Source organism: Erpetoichthys calabaricus, chromosome 11 (assembly GCF_900747795.2).
Source record: "Erpetoichthys calabaricus chromosome 11, fErpCal1.3, whole genome shotgun sequence".
Lineage (NCBI taxonomy): Eukaryota > Metazoa > Chordata > Cladistia > Polypteriformes > Polypteridae > Erpetoichthys > Erpetoichthys calabaricus.
The window spans coordinates 153,928,168-153,945,134 of record NC_041404.2 but is presented as its reverse complement, the minus strand read 5'-3'; the positions used below and the strand labels follow the sequence as shown (position 1 = coordinate 153,945,134).

The 16,967-nt window shown below is 38.1% G+C and overlaps 1 protein-coding gene across 1 annotated transcript in view; it reads left to right on the top strand.

Moving 5' to 3' along the window:
* rgs11 (regulator of G protein signaling 11) overlaps positions 1-13,226 on the top strand; it is an 86,350-nt gene extending 73,124 nt beyond the window's left edge. Inside the window, exon 19 of the mRNA XM_028812598.2 lies at positions 12,640-13,226. Within this exon, the coding sequence (XP_028668431.2) occupies positions 12,640-12,733 (94 nt within the window). The 3' untranslated portion in view covers positions 12,734-13,226. The remainder of the gene's footprint in view (positions 1-12,639) is intronic.
* Positions 13,227-16,967: the final 3,741 nt, after the last annotated feature.

Below are 16,967 nucleotides of genomic sequence, written 5' to 3'. Positions count from 1 at the left end.
TTCAAGCTCTACAATCTGCTCCCATACTAGTTACCGATTCCGTGAATTTTTGGGTGCCACTTCAAACATAAAAGCTAAACGTAAGCATTGGAAAATGGAGTGAGCTAAATAAAGCCACACATGTGAAATATATAGTGTATCATCATCTGCACCCTAATTAAGTACACAGTGCTGAAGTAGATGGTCATAAGGATGTTACTTTCATAGTGTAAAATGAGATCATGATGAAGTCTTTGATATTAAACCTACAACTCCAAAGAGTCACAGCCAAATAGTTTTGAATGTAGACTGCAAAGCACAATGACACAAGTTGTGGGTCTACATCTACTTTACTTTGTGTCCCCAAGCAAAGCACTTCACCAACTGGGAATACCTTTGTAGTATTGGCGTAAAAGTTGTGTTTTAATATGTTTTCGGGTGATGTCTGCCAGGAAAGGGTGGTGTATGGAAAGATGAATTATACAAAAGGCACACACATTAGTGTTAAGTAATACACCAACACTGCCATTTGAACCCGAGACCTCTCTGAATTTAACTTTAATTTAGCTACAAGACTGCATGACTTCTTTCTCTCTCTCTGTTAAAATCAGTGAGACAATCCAATGTTTTGCCAAGCCAGAAATACGAGATACAAAAGTCAGAATCGTAAGCTGGAAAGCAAGTCAAAATGGTGAGAACAAAAATATCGGAAATAGCACGTCAAGTCTTCAGTTTTATCCAAACACGGATTTTGAAACAGCGCATAATATGATCCTTTGGAGGGTCATGCTGATGATGTCACACAAGCACGCTCTTTGTGACTTCTGGGAGGTCACCTCAGCAACAGTCAACACAAAAATCGCCAAGATGGTGCCACCCGTCAGTATTTAAAATGGACATTGTGAAACCTCATAAGTGGCTGTTGATTTGGACGTACTGTAAGTGAAACCTCATAATAGCCCAAAAAAAAAAAAAATCCCAAAAAATTCCTCAGGAAAGCCAAAAAAAATTAACAAATAATAATTTGTTAATTTAATCATTGCAATGATTTAAATATTACAAACTATGAGTACCATAAACTACTGTGATAACAAGAAAAAAATGAATGTAAAGATGTAGTTAAATAAACCATATACAGTATGCATGGGAGATGTGCATATGTTTATCTGTGCACCCATTTTCTTTGACTGTTACGCCTCTTCATGGATTTTTACAAGTAACCCTGTAGTAGTTAAAACTGAGGACCGGCACTCACAACATGAGCTTACTTGCCTTCGATTGCTTGTATGAGAATGAGTCAGCCTCTTCCCTCATGGGGCCACTTATGAACTGCTCCTCAAGACTCTTATTTCCTCGGCGCACTGTCAGTTTCAGGATGTGTGGTCAGTGACATCATTTCTGTGTAGCTTCACAAAATGTAAGATTACTGTCCTGTTCTGTAATGCAGCTCGAGACTCTTGTCATAATAACCACATTGCTATTCCTCCAACAAGCCGCAGTGACATTTAGCCTTATTCCCAGTCCCTCCAGGTGCCATTTAAATCAGGCTTCACTGTATAGAAAAACTGAGATGGTAGCACCACAAAAATGCATGCTGTGTTCTTTTCCCTTCAGATTAGAATGCTTCAGAGGAGCCGATTTAATTGACTAGAGTGAATGCATTTGATTTTGCAAATGAAAAATAATTTTTAAAATTGCATGATTTAGAGTGGGAGTTTTAGTTTAAAAATATACGTGTTATAATCCTTGTAGAGCTCTAGGAGACAGGTGGATTTGGTAATTTAACAAATACACTGATGGAGAGCACATCTTAAGCTTTATTTTTAATGATGATTAAAAAAATCTCAACTGTAAACTCCAAAAAGCATTATACCATGTGTGATACTTTATATACAGTATATTGACAGTATATGCTCTCACATCCTCAGAATTACATACACACATCCACTGGAAGCAATATATGCACACATGCCACACTTGAATAATAAACAACCCCACATGCATAAACACATATATACTGTATACCTACAACAGAAATAAACATATGTACATCACTTATGAATACATATCCACTGATGTGCATTATTCAATAAAAGCACAAAGAAACATACATCCATCCATCCATCCATCCTCTTCCGCTTATCCGAGGTCGGGTCGCGGGGGCAGCAGCTTGAGCAGAGATGCCCAGACTTCCCTCTCCCCGGCCACTTCTTCTAGCTCTTTTGGGAGAATCCCAAGGTGTTCCCAGGTCAGCCGAGAGACATAGTCCCTCCAGTGTGTTCTGGGTCTTCCCCGGGGCCTCCTCCCGATTAGACGTGCCCGGAACACCTCACCAGGGAGGCGTCCAGGAGGCATCCTGATTAGATGCCCAAGCCACCTCATCTGACTCCTCTCGATGCGGAGGAGCAGCGGCTCTACTCTGAGCCCCTCCCGGATGACTGAGCTTCTCACCCTATCTTTAAGGGAAAGCCCAGACACCCTGCGGAGGAAACTCATTTCAGGCGCTTGTATTCGCGATCTCGTTCTTTCGGTCACTACCCATAGCTCATGACCATAGGTGAGGGTAGGAACATAGATCGACTGGTAAATTGAGAGCTTCACCTTGCGGCTCAGGAAACATATACATATATATCTATATATATATATATATATATATATATATATATATATATATATATATATCTATATATATATATATATATATATATATATATATATATATATATATATATATATATATATATATATATATATATATATATATATCCAGTATTATGCATACATACATCAACTTGCATATACAGTACATATACTCTAATATGCATATACACACCTAAAGCACAAATAAACACATACACACTTCACATGCATGTCCACTAATTTTCATATATATTACTAGAGCAAAGATAAACATGTACACACTTCACATGCATATACACATCCACAAATATTCATACACATACCTACAGCACAAAGAAATATATACCCTCTTCATATGCATATACACATTCACCAATATACATTTACACATCTACAGCATGAAGAAACATATACACACTTCACATGCATATGCATATCCAGCAATAAAAATATGCACACCAACTATACAAATCAACATATACACACTTCACATGCATATACTGTACATAGGCGGAGTGGTGGCTCTGAGGTTAGGGATCTGCACTGGCAATCGGAAGGTTGCCGGTTCAAATCCTGTAAATGCCAAAAGGGACTCTGCGACTAGGCCAATTCCGGGGCTACAGGGGTTGAATTATGAGGAAAGATTAAAAGAGCTGAGTCTTTCGGTTTAAGCAAAAGAAGATTAAGAGGTGACATGATTGAAGTGTTTAAAATTATGAAGGGAATTAGTCCAGTGGATCAAGACTGTGACTTTAAAATGAGTTCATCAAGAACACAGGTACATAGTTGGAAATTTGTTAAGGGTAAATTTCACACAAACATTAGGAAGTTTTTCTTTACACAAAGAACAATAGATACTTGGAATAAGAGACCAAGTAGTGTGGTAGACAGACTTTAGTGACTTTCAAAACTCGACTTGATGTTTTTTTTTAAAGAAATAAGTGGATAGGACTGGCGAGCTTTGTTGGGTTGAATGGCCTGTTCTCATCTAGAGTGTTCTAATCACAGGGACCCAGTCCACCATACAAACACAGCCATGCTGAAATGATCGAATGTCACCAATCAATGGATGAATAACATAACATCAAGTTTCTCAAACCTGTATTAGGGGTTTGGAGAACCACATTGGACACAAGGCAGCTCCCAACCCTGAACGTGCTGCCCGTTTATCACAGAGCCCACCCATCCACACACGGCCAATACAGAGTAACCAATCACTGCATAAATTGATTTAACACTTCATTCAAATAATGAATGGATGGACATTATGTGTTGTGACTGCAATGGAGGAAGTAGAAGTGATTTTACAGTACAAGACCAAAAGATGAAATAAAATGAAAAACGGACAAAATTCATAACCAGAAAAGTCAGTCAAAGCACCAAAGCAAAAACAAAACTCTAATTTGTAGTCAAGAAGATCCCGAATAAAAGTCTAAAGCTTGGAAGCCAAACAACAAAGAAAGTATGAGAGAAACATTTAGTTTTCACAATCTTGAACAACCAGAAACTTGCTGACCTGTAAACTTGTGACCCAGTAATGTCACATGTCACACACTTCCTGTTGACCCTACTTAGCAATAGAATACTAATGCTGTGTTCACATGGTCGCTGATGATTTGGAGCTCTGATTTGTGATGTTTTACCATCCAACTTCATTGCATTCATGCCGGATTGCAGTCAGACTATTTGGAGAAACGCAAGGTCACTGTGTTGTGAACTAGAAGTTCCAAAGCAAGTAAGTCCCTAAAGTTCTAAAAAGTACTTCCGTTAATGTCCACTGGGGTGAAAATCCCTGTCAAAATTCCCAGCTAGATATACAAAGGGCCTTGAAGAATCTCTCTATTATATAAAAAAATCTCTCGATGCGATGAGACTTTTAGGAGACAAGACTTTTTGGAAGAGAGATTTTTTCAAGTCCACGAGACGAGACTTTTGCCTTATTTTTTCAAGCCATGCCCTCCTCTCAAACATTTTCAAACATGACCACGATCCTCTCAACTCTCATTCGTGTGAATGCTTTTGTCAGACACACTTCCTGCGCTCTCAGCTCTTATACATTTTAATGTTTTCTTCACTTTAAGTTCCCAATTAAAGGAGAAGTATTATGTCCAAATCTTATTGAAGAATTTCATCACGAAGGGTTATCAACATAAAAAATGAGTACACATGCAATCCTAGCACCGAGAAACGAGGAAGTCAGACGAATTAACAGCAAAAATGTCGATCTGCTACACATCAAATTGGTTGCGTCCAAAAATGTTGAACGGTTATACGGCAAATTGGTTAAATGCATATCGATAGACTATGCTGAAACAGTTGGTGGTAATCGTGTGGAAGATGAAAACAACAACTTAAAATATCACAAAGAATATCTACAACCGTTAACAACGTCCAGTCTTCCAATGCACGAATTACTGTAGAAAGAAAGGTGTATCCAAGAAAGGTAATGTAGTACATCTTCAGGGGATAACATTACACAACAATGGAGATAGTAATATGCCATTCGTATTAAAATGTTAACAGTTTCCAGTTAGAATAGCTTTTACAAAGACAATTAACAAATCTCAGAGCCAAATATTTGAAAAAGTCATTTTATTTAATAGAGAGAAAAAAATTCAGTCACGGGCAGTTATACGTTGCAATGATGCATACGTAACAATTCCCATGAAAAAAATTAACAAAGACGACATACAACATGAATTTGAATCCCTGCCAGGGGAGGAATACTGGCTGAGATATAATAGGCTGTTGATTTGTTACTTGGCCTGCAAAAAAGAAATTAAAGATAAATAGCATTTTTCTGGAAATAAAGAGTAAAATAAATGGATTAAATATATATCACTTCACTCCAAATGCAATTCAACCACAAAAAGACATTTCTGCCTGACTAAGTTATATGTTTTATTTTATACAACTGGCTAACGTGAAAGGTCAGCATTGTGCCACAACTCCAAGGATTTGGGTTCCTTTGTTTTCTCTTAATTGTCCGACTTGTAGATCAGAGTTCATAATGAGTTCACTTGGAATTTCCAGCTCAGAAACTTATCTTTACTGTACATCCGATAGCATATGAACACAGCATTTCAAAAAACAAATAATCCAAAAATGGCAATGCCCTTTAAAAAACAACAGGGTGTCACGGGAGAACATGATTAAGTTTTTAACATTGTTAAAAATAACTCAAAATGAAATATAAATATGAGTTCTTTAGGGCTTAAAACTGAATTTTTTTATTTAAAGCCAAAGAGCAGCTGATCATAGCATTATGAATGTTTTGTATTTTTCTGAACCAAAAATGTTGACTTTGGATGTCTCTTAGCCTAACGGAAACTAACCATTTTGTGCTCCCGTATGTCCAGGGTCCAGCAGTTGTAGGGCTTTCAAGTGCCTGAGTGTGGTGGGGTGCCAGTCCATCACAGGGGACACTTGCTCAGATTGATGCGGGCTGACCACACACTGACTCTGCACACGTAATGGCTACGATTTGAACCCCAGGAGTCCGGAAAAAAACACAATAGTAGTATACTATAAAGCCACCAGTTTAGTCTCAGACCAGGTCTTGTAATTTCTATATATGGCTGTTATTATATTTTAACCTTCCGTCAACAAATCTGAATTATTGAATTTCTGCTGAACTAAGTGAATATTGGAAAATGTGTACTTAAAAAATGGGAGTTCCCATTAAGACCGTGTAGGGCTGAGTTAGTAGCATTTCACTTCAAGATGCATTTGGATATGCAAAGCAATCACTTTGTTATGCATCTTTGGCTATTTTACAGATTACTTTTATATAACCCTTTCCAATATCAGACTAATAGCTCCATCATAGTGGTGAGATATTGATCTTGTTTTCTTCCGATAGCTCATTTATGTCCATTACAGTAAAGGAATAATGATGGTCCATAATGACGGACAAATTATAACAGACTGCAGTGACACTGGGGCTGTCAGCGTTAAATATGCATGGCATATGTCTTCCTAATTCAGGTCAGTCATATAAGTTCAATCAATTCTAACATTATTATTATGAATTATAAACGGAATAATATTTCACATGAATTAAAGTATGCTTCAGTGTAATAATTACTGACCATCTAGTACCCTAGCCTACTGGACATTTCCAATAAACTGCAAAGCTAAAACCATTTATAACAGTGCAGATGGTGACACCAGTGCAATAGGTAAGAGGTTCACTCTCCAGGGGCCTCATGTATAAACGGTGCGCACACACAGAAATGTTGCGTACGAACGTTTCCACGCTCAAATCACAATGTATAAAACCTAAACTTGGCGAAAAGCCACGCACATTTCCACGGTACCTCATACCCTGGCGTACGCAATTTCTCCGCTCGGTTTTGCAGACTGGCGGCACCCAGCGTCAAAGCAGTGCTACTGTTCCTGTGTGGTTACCCTTTCTTTCTTAGCTCCACATTCCTGACGCGGCTTTATAAATACACTGAAACTAACTGCATATTGTTTATTAGTGTAATGCATCTGATTGTAATTAACCTGTAGCAATATAATGGTCCAGGGAATAGCCATAATATTCCAAATACCATAACTGCTTTAGCGTTGTTACTCTCACTGCACCTTCTTTTTCTTTCAGCTGCTCCCGTTAAGGGTTGCCACAGCGGATCATCTTTTTCCATATTACTCTCACTGCACCACTCGGAGTATTTATATCACTGTATCTGAGTGGGGAATCACAGCAGCAGCTGATCGGAAACAGAATTATCGGTATACAGCATCAAGCAAATGCTTCAAAGCCTTTCCTGTACGGACCTCGCGGTTCACAAACAGTTTAATTCCAAGAACTATAAACACACTCAATCAAGTGCTCCTTGTAGAACTGTTTGTACTTATAAGTATAATTACCTCACTGTAAACTTGCACTACAGTTATAATATTGCACAACCTGCGCCACTTTATAAAGCGTGTATGATGACGATATCATTTTTAAGATGAAATGCAGCAAAATATGTTGATTATATTATACAGATAAAACTTTAACTTCATTTAAATAATCTGTATTGTTAATAATTAAACAAGTGAGGACACGGTGCCGCAGCGCTAGCTAGTTCACGGATTGCTCCTGCCTTGCGCTGTATTCTTGCTGGTGCTGACGCGACACTGGAAGGATAGATGGATAGAATAATTAAACATGTACTACGAAGATATTTCAATGTTCCTTAAAAGTTTTGAAGAATCGCCGTTCTAAGCTTACAGATGGCTTCACATCTATTACAGAGCTGATTGTGTGGCGATTGGGTATTTGGAGAAAGAAAAGTAAGGACAGGAATTGGAGGTTAGTACGTTTGAAAGAGACAGTACTTCTGTAATAAATTATTTCATCGAAGGTCGCGCATTGGCGCAGCATGCCTTTTGCGTGAGATATGAACAATCACTGCGCCACCGTGTTCCCATGTTTAATAACATGCTTTCATTCCTATCATCATGAAAAAAATATCACATATACATCTCACTATTTTAATTATTCAGAGAGCTGTAATATCACGAATGTAATGGATTCTGTGTCCTGTCGGAGAAAGAGAAAGAACAGAAGCACGTAGTGATTCACACACACAGAGCATAGAAGATCAAATACAGAACAAAGCATTTAACATGCTACTTTAGTTACAATGGGATTTGAGAAACTAGTAAAATAAACGATTTTAAGATGAAGTTTATGATGTTCTACTTTAATGACAAAATAAACTATGTGATAAAGTGGAAATTTCGAGATTAAAGTTGACATTTTGTGTTTTTTTCCCCACTGTGTGGCTATTTTTTTCTCTGTACCCTAATAAGCTTTCATACGACACTCAGACAGTGGGCTACAAATCGCCTTTTCATGGAGACTTTGATATGTGACAACTTCTTTTTTATTTTGGGCACTGTGTGACTTTGTGAACTTGAGCTTTTGAGTTTCTCCGACACTAGGTCACTCGATCAACTTCCTTTTGTTGATTATACCACTGTTTAAACCAACAAATAGTACGTTTTTCCTTTGCCTCCACTTGGTATTCGCTGAAATTCTTATATTTTCCCCCATGCTTTTCCCATTGTCTTTTCACAGAAGGCTATTTATATTGATTTGCATATTCAAAGAGGCGTAATTCTGGGAGGAGTTGGGGGTGGGGCAGAAGGCGCGTGCACGTGCGTTACTTTTCACGCTAATCGGGATTTATGTAGTGGAAGAACGTGTAAGTTTGCGTATGCACAGATTCCTGCATCTGGATTTTTCTGTGCGTACACACATTCCCGCTTTTGTGCTTACGCCATGTTATAGTGTGAGTTCTACGCACGGCGTTATACATGAGGCCCCAGGTCTGTTAAATCACAGATGATAATGGGTATGCAAATAGGAGACCCCCAATTGGAAAAGATTCACCTGATGCAGTGTATGACAATACAAATTCCACTGTATGTGTGTCTGGGGTCAGGAACTGCAGAGAGTGTGTCCCCCTGTCATTATGACATTAAAAGTAATGACACCTACGTGACAAGGGCAAATAATGTTTGTCTGCTGTCAAATCAGATATTCATGGACTTGGATTTTTTTTTTTTTTTTTTTTTACAATTTAGGATTCCTTCCAAATAATCTATCAGCCCATCTTTAATTTACTTACTGTATTAGAAAGAGCTTTACAAAGTTACTACAATATTCAAGTAGAACCAAATACAAATTAAAAGTTAAAAATGAATAGTCCTCGCTAAAGGTCGTGATTATTATTTACAAATATCTGCAATTTTGTATTAAAACTTGTAATATATCTATATTTTCTTGTAAATGCTTAATTTAGCAGTGACTAATATTATTATTACTACTATTGCTAATAATAATAATAATGTTACTACTAATAATATGTAATTTCTGTTAGTAGTAAAACTTGTAGAAGTAGTACAGTAGCAATGATAGTAGCATACATTGAAACAGTAATTTCTGCTATTACGGATTGTAATGGAACCGGGCTGTCAGCTAGCCTCAAACCCCAAAATACGAACACACAAAGAGTCCTGGGTTCAAATAATGTAAGGTTTTAACCAAGTACCTCCAAAAATAGCATATGCACAAGTCTTCCTTCCAGTTCCTTTATCTCCACAATACTCTTTCCACTCATTACCGCACTGCCCTCCTCCAGTCAAGTGTTGCACCATGTCCTCCCAGCTCCGACTCGCCTGGATAAGGGAATGTAGTTCCTTTTTGTAAGGACCCACGAGTACTTCTGGTACCAGGGCCACTGCCCGATGGAAGCACTTCCAGGTCATACGGAAGTCCCACTAATTAGGGAAAACATCTCTCTGCAGCACCCCTTTGCAGCATCCATGGTCCCCAGTAGGGCTTTGTTGCTGAACTACATTTCCCAGCATTCCCTGCTGGTTCCCAAATGGGCGCCAATACAGAGGGCTGCTGCCATCTCTTGTCCTAGGGGAATAGTGTGTCCCCTGTAATGTCCTTCATTTCTGATGGGCTGTCCGTCCATCCCCCTCCAGCCGTCTGTCTGTCCGTCCATCCCATCTGCCTGCTCAGAGCCTCCCACCCAGGTAAGGAACCATTCCCACCTCTGGTCGGGATGCCCGTCTAACCCATGTAGCATTTACAGGATATTACTAGTACTTTTCTTTCTGTTAGTATTATTATTAGTGGTAATAGTAGTAGTAGTAAGCAGTAAGAGAAAATAGTAGTAATATTTTTACAAGTACTATTTCTTCTATAATGAGTATTTATTATACTACTATTATTATATTATGATGATGATGATGATTATTAGTAGTAGTAGTGAATGTAGTACTACTATTTTTCCACTTATTACTTTTATAACTAATATTTGTATTTTCACATTAGTAGTAGCAGTAGTGCTAGTAATAGGAAATGTAGTAGTAGTAGTAATATTTTTCCAACTATTACTTCAATAACTAGTCTTTATTCTTACTCATTAGTAGTAGTAGTAGTAGTAGTAGTAGTAGTAATAGTAATAGGAAATACAGTATAGAAGTCACAGAATTTTTCAAACGGATACAACTTTTATAAGTAGTGTTTTCTCTTACTTTTTATTACTAGCAGTACCAGTACTAGTAAAAGTACTAGTAGTGATAGTAGTAATAGTAGATTTAGTCACAATATTTTAAAGCTTTTACAACTATAAGTAGTATTTATTATTACTCATTATTATTACTAATAGATTTAGAAATACAAAATGTAATAGTAGTAATATTTTTCCAGCTTTTAATTCTATAACTACTATTTGTTCTTATTATTATTACTAGTAGTAGTTGTAGTAGTAGTATTAATAGAAAATGTAATATTTTTCTGACTACTATTACTTCTTTAACTAGTATTTATTCATACTAATTATTATTATTATTAATCATCATCATAATAAGTAGTAGTAGTAGAAAATATAGTAGTAGTAATATTTTGCAACTATCATTACTACTATTATTAGTAATGTATTTAGTATTTATTCTTACTCACTTGTTATTGGTAATAGTGAGTAACATTAGTAATAGTTATAGTAGAAGTAGTTGTGTATATTCTAGTAGTATCAGTAGTGATGGTCATTTATATCACCATCACTTCTGCTAGTATGACTATGGCTTCTAATTATTAATTGTATTATTATTATTATTATTATCATTAATAATAATAATATTTTATGACTATTATTATTATTTCAAGATACACTAATAGAAATATTATTTCAGGTGCTCTTCTACTATTATTATTACTAGTACAGAACTATAGACAATAATAGCATAATAATAATTCATTATTAGTTATCATTTTCTTGTTATGTTATTAGTATGAGTAATTGTGTTAATTTTATTATTACTATCACTACTTATATTACTACTATGGCTTTGAACTATTCATTCTAATAAAACTATTATTGATTATTATCATCTGTACTACTAAAAATTTTATTTCAAGTGCAATTTGTAATTATCATTGCTAGTACTTAATTATATATGCAACAGTAGTAGAGATAGCAAATATAATAATCATAATAACATTATCTCTACTATCCTTTCATCCATCCACCTTCCAAACCCGCTTATCCTGAGCAGGATCACAGGATCCCAGGGAAGCTGAAGCTTATCTAGGACTGTGATTGTATCTGATTTTGTCTTTGACTTTCTCTTTTATAATTTGAATCTCCTCCTCTGTCAACTGGCCATAGTTCATCAATGAATTAATTGACAGATATCATTGTCTTCCATTTATGTTAATCAGTTTCTATTTTGTTTTAACAAATCTGTATGTTAATATGTACTAATTCTGTATTTAGTAATTAGTTTAATCTATACTTCACAGAGCTCTTTTTTCCCATCTTTTAAAAAAAATAAGTTGTGTCGTATCAAGTCAAGTCAACTTTATTTATAAAGCACAAAGCAAGTATAGGACACAAAGCAGCAACAGCCCCCAGACAGGGCACCAGCCAATCGCAAGATGAACACACACAATAGGGCCAGGTTAACAACAGCAATCCCCCAAATGCACGTCTTTGGACTGTGGCAGGAAAGCCATGTGGACACGGGGATAACATGCATCCTCCATGAAGGGAAGACCCAGGACTTGATCCCTGGTTTCCTTGTTGCAAGGCAGCATTTCTCCCCCTGCACCACCTCTATATCAACTACTAATAATAGTGGCAACATTACGGTTAATAATACTACTACTAACAATAATAACAAGATGTAGAATATGATAGCTAATAAAGTAATAATAGTAACTGTAATATCTGTTATTAGAACTAATCATATTGATAATAATTATTTGGTTACACAGCCTTTTGTTTTTTGTGTTCAATAAATGCCTCCTTTGGACCTCTCTGACTCTAACTGGCTTCCTTCCATCTTAAAGGGGACGCCTTCACTGGCTGCTGAATGTCACTCCTGCTTATTCTCTCCTCTGCTCTTCTCCTTTCATTTCCTCTGGACTGACCTTGCTGAGCAGCATTTACTCACACACCCTTGTGATTGCCCTGTTATTAATCTTATTAAAATGCTTTCCTTCAGCCTTAACAAGCCTAGGGTCACCCTGGAGTATCAGATTTACCTGAAGGACCCCGAAGAAGGCACACAAAATGAGACAGACACAGCGTACACCTGAACCAGACAAGACGGGACTAGTCCGGGATCCCCGGGGGACTTGCAGGCACAGAGGCGAACCCCTGACTACGTCAACTGGCTTTCAGAGGAAGAAGGCAGACTGCATATTATTAGGCATTTCTTTACATTAGGGTGTACAAATGCTTCACCGTGTTATTTATTATTAATCTGCTTACATTGGTTGTTTCCTAGAAGAGCTCACCACCTTGATACTGTTGTCTTTCTGAAATATGACGCATTGGCAGCTTCTGTGCCGTTGTTATTTACAGCAAACATTTTGGTGCCACAGAGATTTGTTTTTCAATTAGTTTTAAAGGCTTTGATTTTTGCAATTACGCTGATCTGTATTTGGGCGGAAGCACAGTCTAGTGTTAAATGCCATTTAAGTGACCTATTCTTTAATGTATAAAAATACATAAAGATAATCCACCTTGCAGCTTTTGAAAAGCCCTGTCATTCCCAGTTTGCCCAATAATCACCAGCACAAACACACACACGCACACACACACACACACATTTCCTATCACATGATTAGCAGACTCATCTCATAAAAAAGTATTATAGGAATTAGGAGGAGACAGAAAAAGCAGGTCAGCCGGCCTCCTGTGCAGGTTTCTGGGTAGAAGCAGGAGGATGACAGGACATTAATACAGCAACAGCCAAGTCTAACCCAAGAAAGCGGTGGAAGGGACTGTGTGCAGTGGGGCAGCATTAAGGTTTAGTTCTGTCAGTACGAAGGGCTGGAAGAAATGAGAAATACCCAGCATTTCAATCCATGAATAATTAATTTACCTTGGAAAGAAAGAGCCATTGAGCCATTGCAGACTTACTTTTATAAATATGTAATGCATGTGTTTTCTACATGGAGCCGGATATTTGGTTAACCTCATTTATTATGACATCTTCAAAAGTCACTGTTGTAAGATATTTAGTTTTAATGATGACAAACCAGGGTGGTCTTATACTGTACATATACACAAAATAAAAGCATCTTCAACCTTGAACGTAACAGTTGCTAGGAATTTATCTTGGGGTTGCAATGGACAGTGTCATATGAAAAAGGTGACATCTTCACACCATTGTATTCAGGAGCAGCAAACAACGCTGCAGGTTTGTATTTGTCTATTGTCACGCGTACAGAGAACAGTGAAATTTCTACTTGCATGACTAATTAACATACAACACCTCCCCACGATCAGTGAGCATCACAAGTCAGACATGGGCTCCACCTTGAGGCCTCTGAACTCCTCCTTATCCAAAAGGGATTTGGTCAGAACATAAGCTGACATAATTTATCTTAGAAATTCTAAACATGCTGTAAAGCACACCATGCAGAATGGCACACACACACACCATACAACATACAGCACATCTTTAACATAACTTGGGCTGAGTGAACGTGCCTGGAGATCTGGGGAATCAGCAGTGAATCATACGTGGTGACTGACCACAGTGACTGCATTTGGGAAGATGTCTGTGGTTGTTCAGAGTGACCCATAATACTTTTGTGATAGTAATGATTGAAATTGATGGTCACCTGATCAGTGTGGGCCTGCGTATATTACCTGTGTGCTCCCTGACGTGAAACATATACACTGAACATGTAGGTCCTCGATGGAGTCCACAAGCCAACAACTATTCTGATTGTATGTGGGCGAGGAGACATTCTGACAAACCAGACCGTTACAGAGTTGATGAAGACAGGGTTAGCCATCTCATTCAATGACATTCATATAAAACTGGGCCAGAACTGCATGGAACATGTTAAAGATGGAGGAAAAAAAAAAACACGTGTGTGAGTAACAGTGGCACCAAGAAATATACGGACTGCACTCCATTTATAACCATTGCGATAGATAGATAGATAGATAGATAGATAGATAGATAGATAGATAGATAGATAGATAGATAGATAGATAGATAGATAGATAGATAGATAGATAGATAGATAGATAGATATGAAAGGCATTATACGATAGATAGATAGATAGATAGATAGATAGATAGATAGATAGATAGATAGATAGATAGATAGATAGATAGATAGATAGATAGATAGATAGATAGATAGATAGATCATGAAATCTACCATTTCTGAGTATTTTGAGAAGTCACTTTGATTATCTTCTTTTCCGCTGTGTTGAGATAGAAAGTAACGATCAGACTTTTTCTCCCTTTGCCTGCCATCATTTTCCTTGAAAGGATTTTGCCTGTCAGGCCTGACTTCACACATTGGAAGGACAGTTTAAAATGTATCATCGCAATGTATCATCTGTGACAGTCCAGGATAGCTCCATCCATCTTGACAGCTTCTGGTAGCCACTTGAACCCAGGACTGTTCATTAAGTACCCAACGATAAGCCATGAAAATGAGGACACACCCAGGCAGCACATGCCTAAGTGCTTTTATTTACATTTAAGATATAGGTTCAAAAACCCAAAAGGTGCAAAACTTCAGTACTCCAATAAATGAATAAATAACTAAATAATCCTTGCTATAGGACGACTGTGTCCTCAAATCCATAGCCATTCCCACTGCTTTTAGTGTATCTTTGTCCAGCTAGTTGCAGGGCAACTAATTGCCAGCCAATCCACCGCCATCTGATATGATACCTTATCCCCCACTGTGATTATCTTAATGGCACCTCCTTTACCCTTCTACTCACACATACTTACACTGATGAGCCAAACATTATGAGCACCTGCCTAATATACTGTGGCTCCTCCGAGATGTTGAGGCATGGACTCTACAAGACCTCTCAAGGTGCCCCGCGGTATCTGGCACCAAGACATTAGCAGCAGATCCTCTACCTTTTGTAAATTGTGAATTGGATTTGTTGTTTACATGCCACATCCCACAGATGCACAATTGGATTGAGATCTGAGGAATCTGGTGGTCAGGGCAACAAGTTCCTCAAACCATTCCTAGACAATTTGTGCAGTGTGGCAGTGTACCTTACTCTGCTGAAAGATGCCATTTACTTCAAGGAAATACAATTGTGGTGTACCTGGTCTGCAACAATCTTTAAGCAGGTGGTATGCATCGAGTTAAAGTCCACATGAATGTTCACTCCCAGGATTTCTCAACTGAACATTGCTGAAAGCATCACAACCCCTTCCACCAGCTTGTCTTCTTTTCACTGGTACATCCTGGTGCCATTTCTTCACCAGGTAAATGATATACATGCACCAGGCCATCTACATGATGCAACAGAAAACAGGATTCATTAGACAAGGCAACCTTCTTCCACTGATCTAATACCTAGTTCTGACACTCGTGTTCCCATTGTAGGCACTTTCGGTGGTAGACAACAGTTAGCATGAGCACTCTGATTCTCCATTTGGACACCCGGACTCCATGTACTGCACTGTGTGTCATGACACATTACTCCTGTAACCATCATTGAAACTGTTGGTGATTTGTGCCACAGCGGCTACCCGATGAGATAGCCTTTATTGACTTCTTGCATTGATGAGTCTTGGCTGTCCAACAACCTGTTAGTGGTTTGTGTTTATTTTCCCCTCCTTGAACCACTGTGGTGAGCTCCTCACAACGGCCAAAAGTCTGCCACACAGGCCTTGATGCTGCAGAAACTTTTTGATGCAGTCATCTTGCTGTATCAAGATGGACTTTATCAAAACCATATAGGTCTTTACACCTGCCCTTATCTTCTGTATTGAACACATTGATTGTGAGCACCTAATGTCAGATTGCTGTCTAATATACAGTATCCCTGGCCTTGACATGCACCGTTGTTACAAGGTAATCAAAGTCATTTGCTTCATATGGGACGGTTCTGAATGTTTTGGCTCATCTGTGCATATAATTTATAAGACTAGGGGGCTCCGCCCCCCTGCTCACTTCGCTCGCCCACCCCCAGGTTTGGTTTACCAGATATACAATTTAAAGAGATTGTTATTTTCATGGGAATTGTTACATATGCATTATTTTCACCTTTACTTTAAAACTTTTGTAAAAACAATACTTATTCTTTATTTCCGGCCCCGGGCGTGATTAAATCTCTTTCTCGCAGGACGTATAACGCTGCTTGCGTTGTGAAGGGGGTGGGGGTGGGGGGCGGTGACTGAATGCACGCTAAGGAGTAGCGGTTGGATCATCTGCTGGCTTGCTGCTGCTGGCGAGCTGCATGTTCTGCTTGTTGCTTGTGGTTGTTTTAAGAGCTGGAACCACATGAAGTGTGTCTGCCAAAAGCATTCCAACAACTGCTAGATTA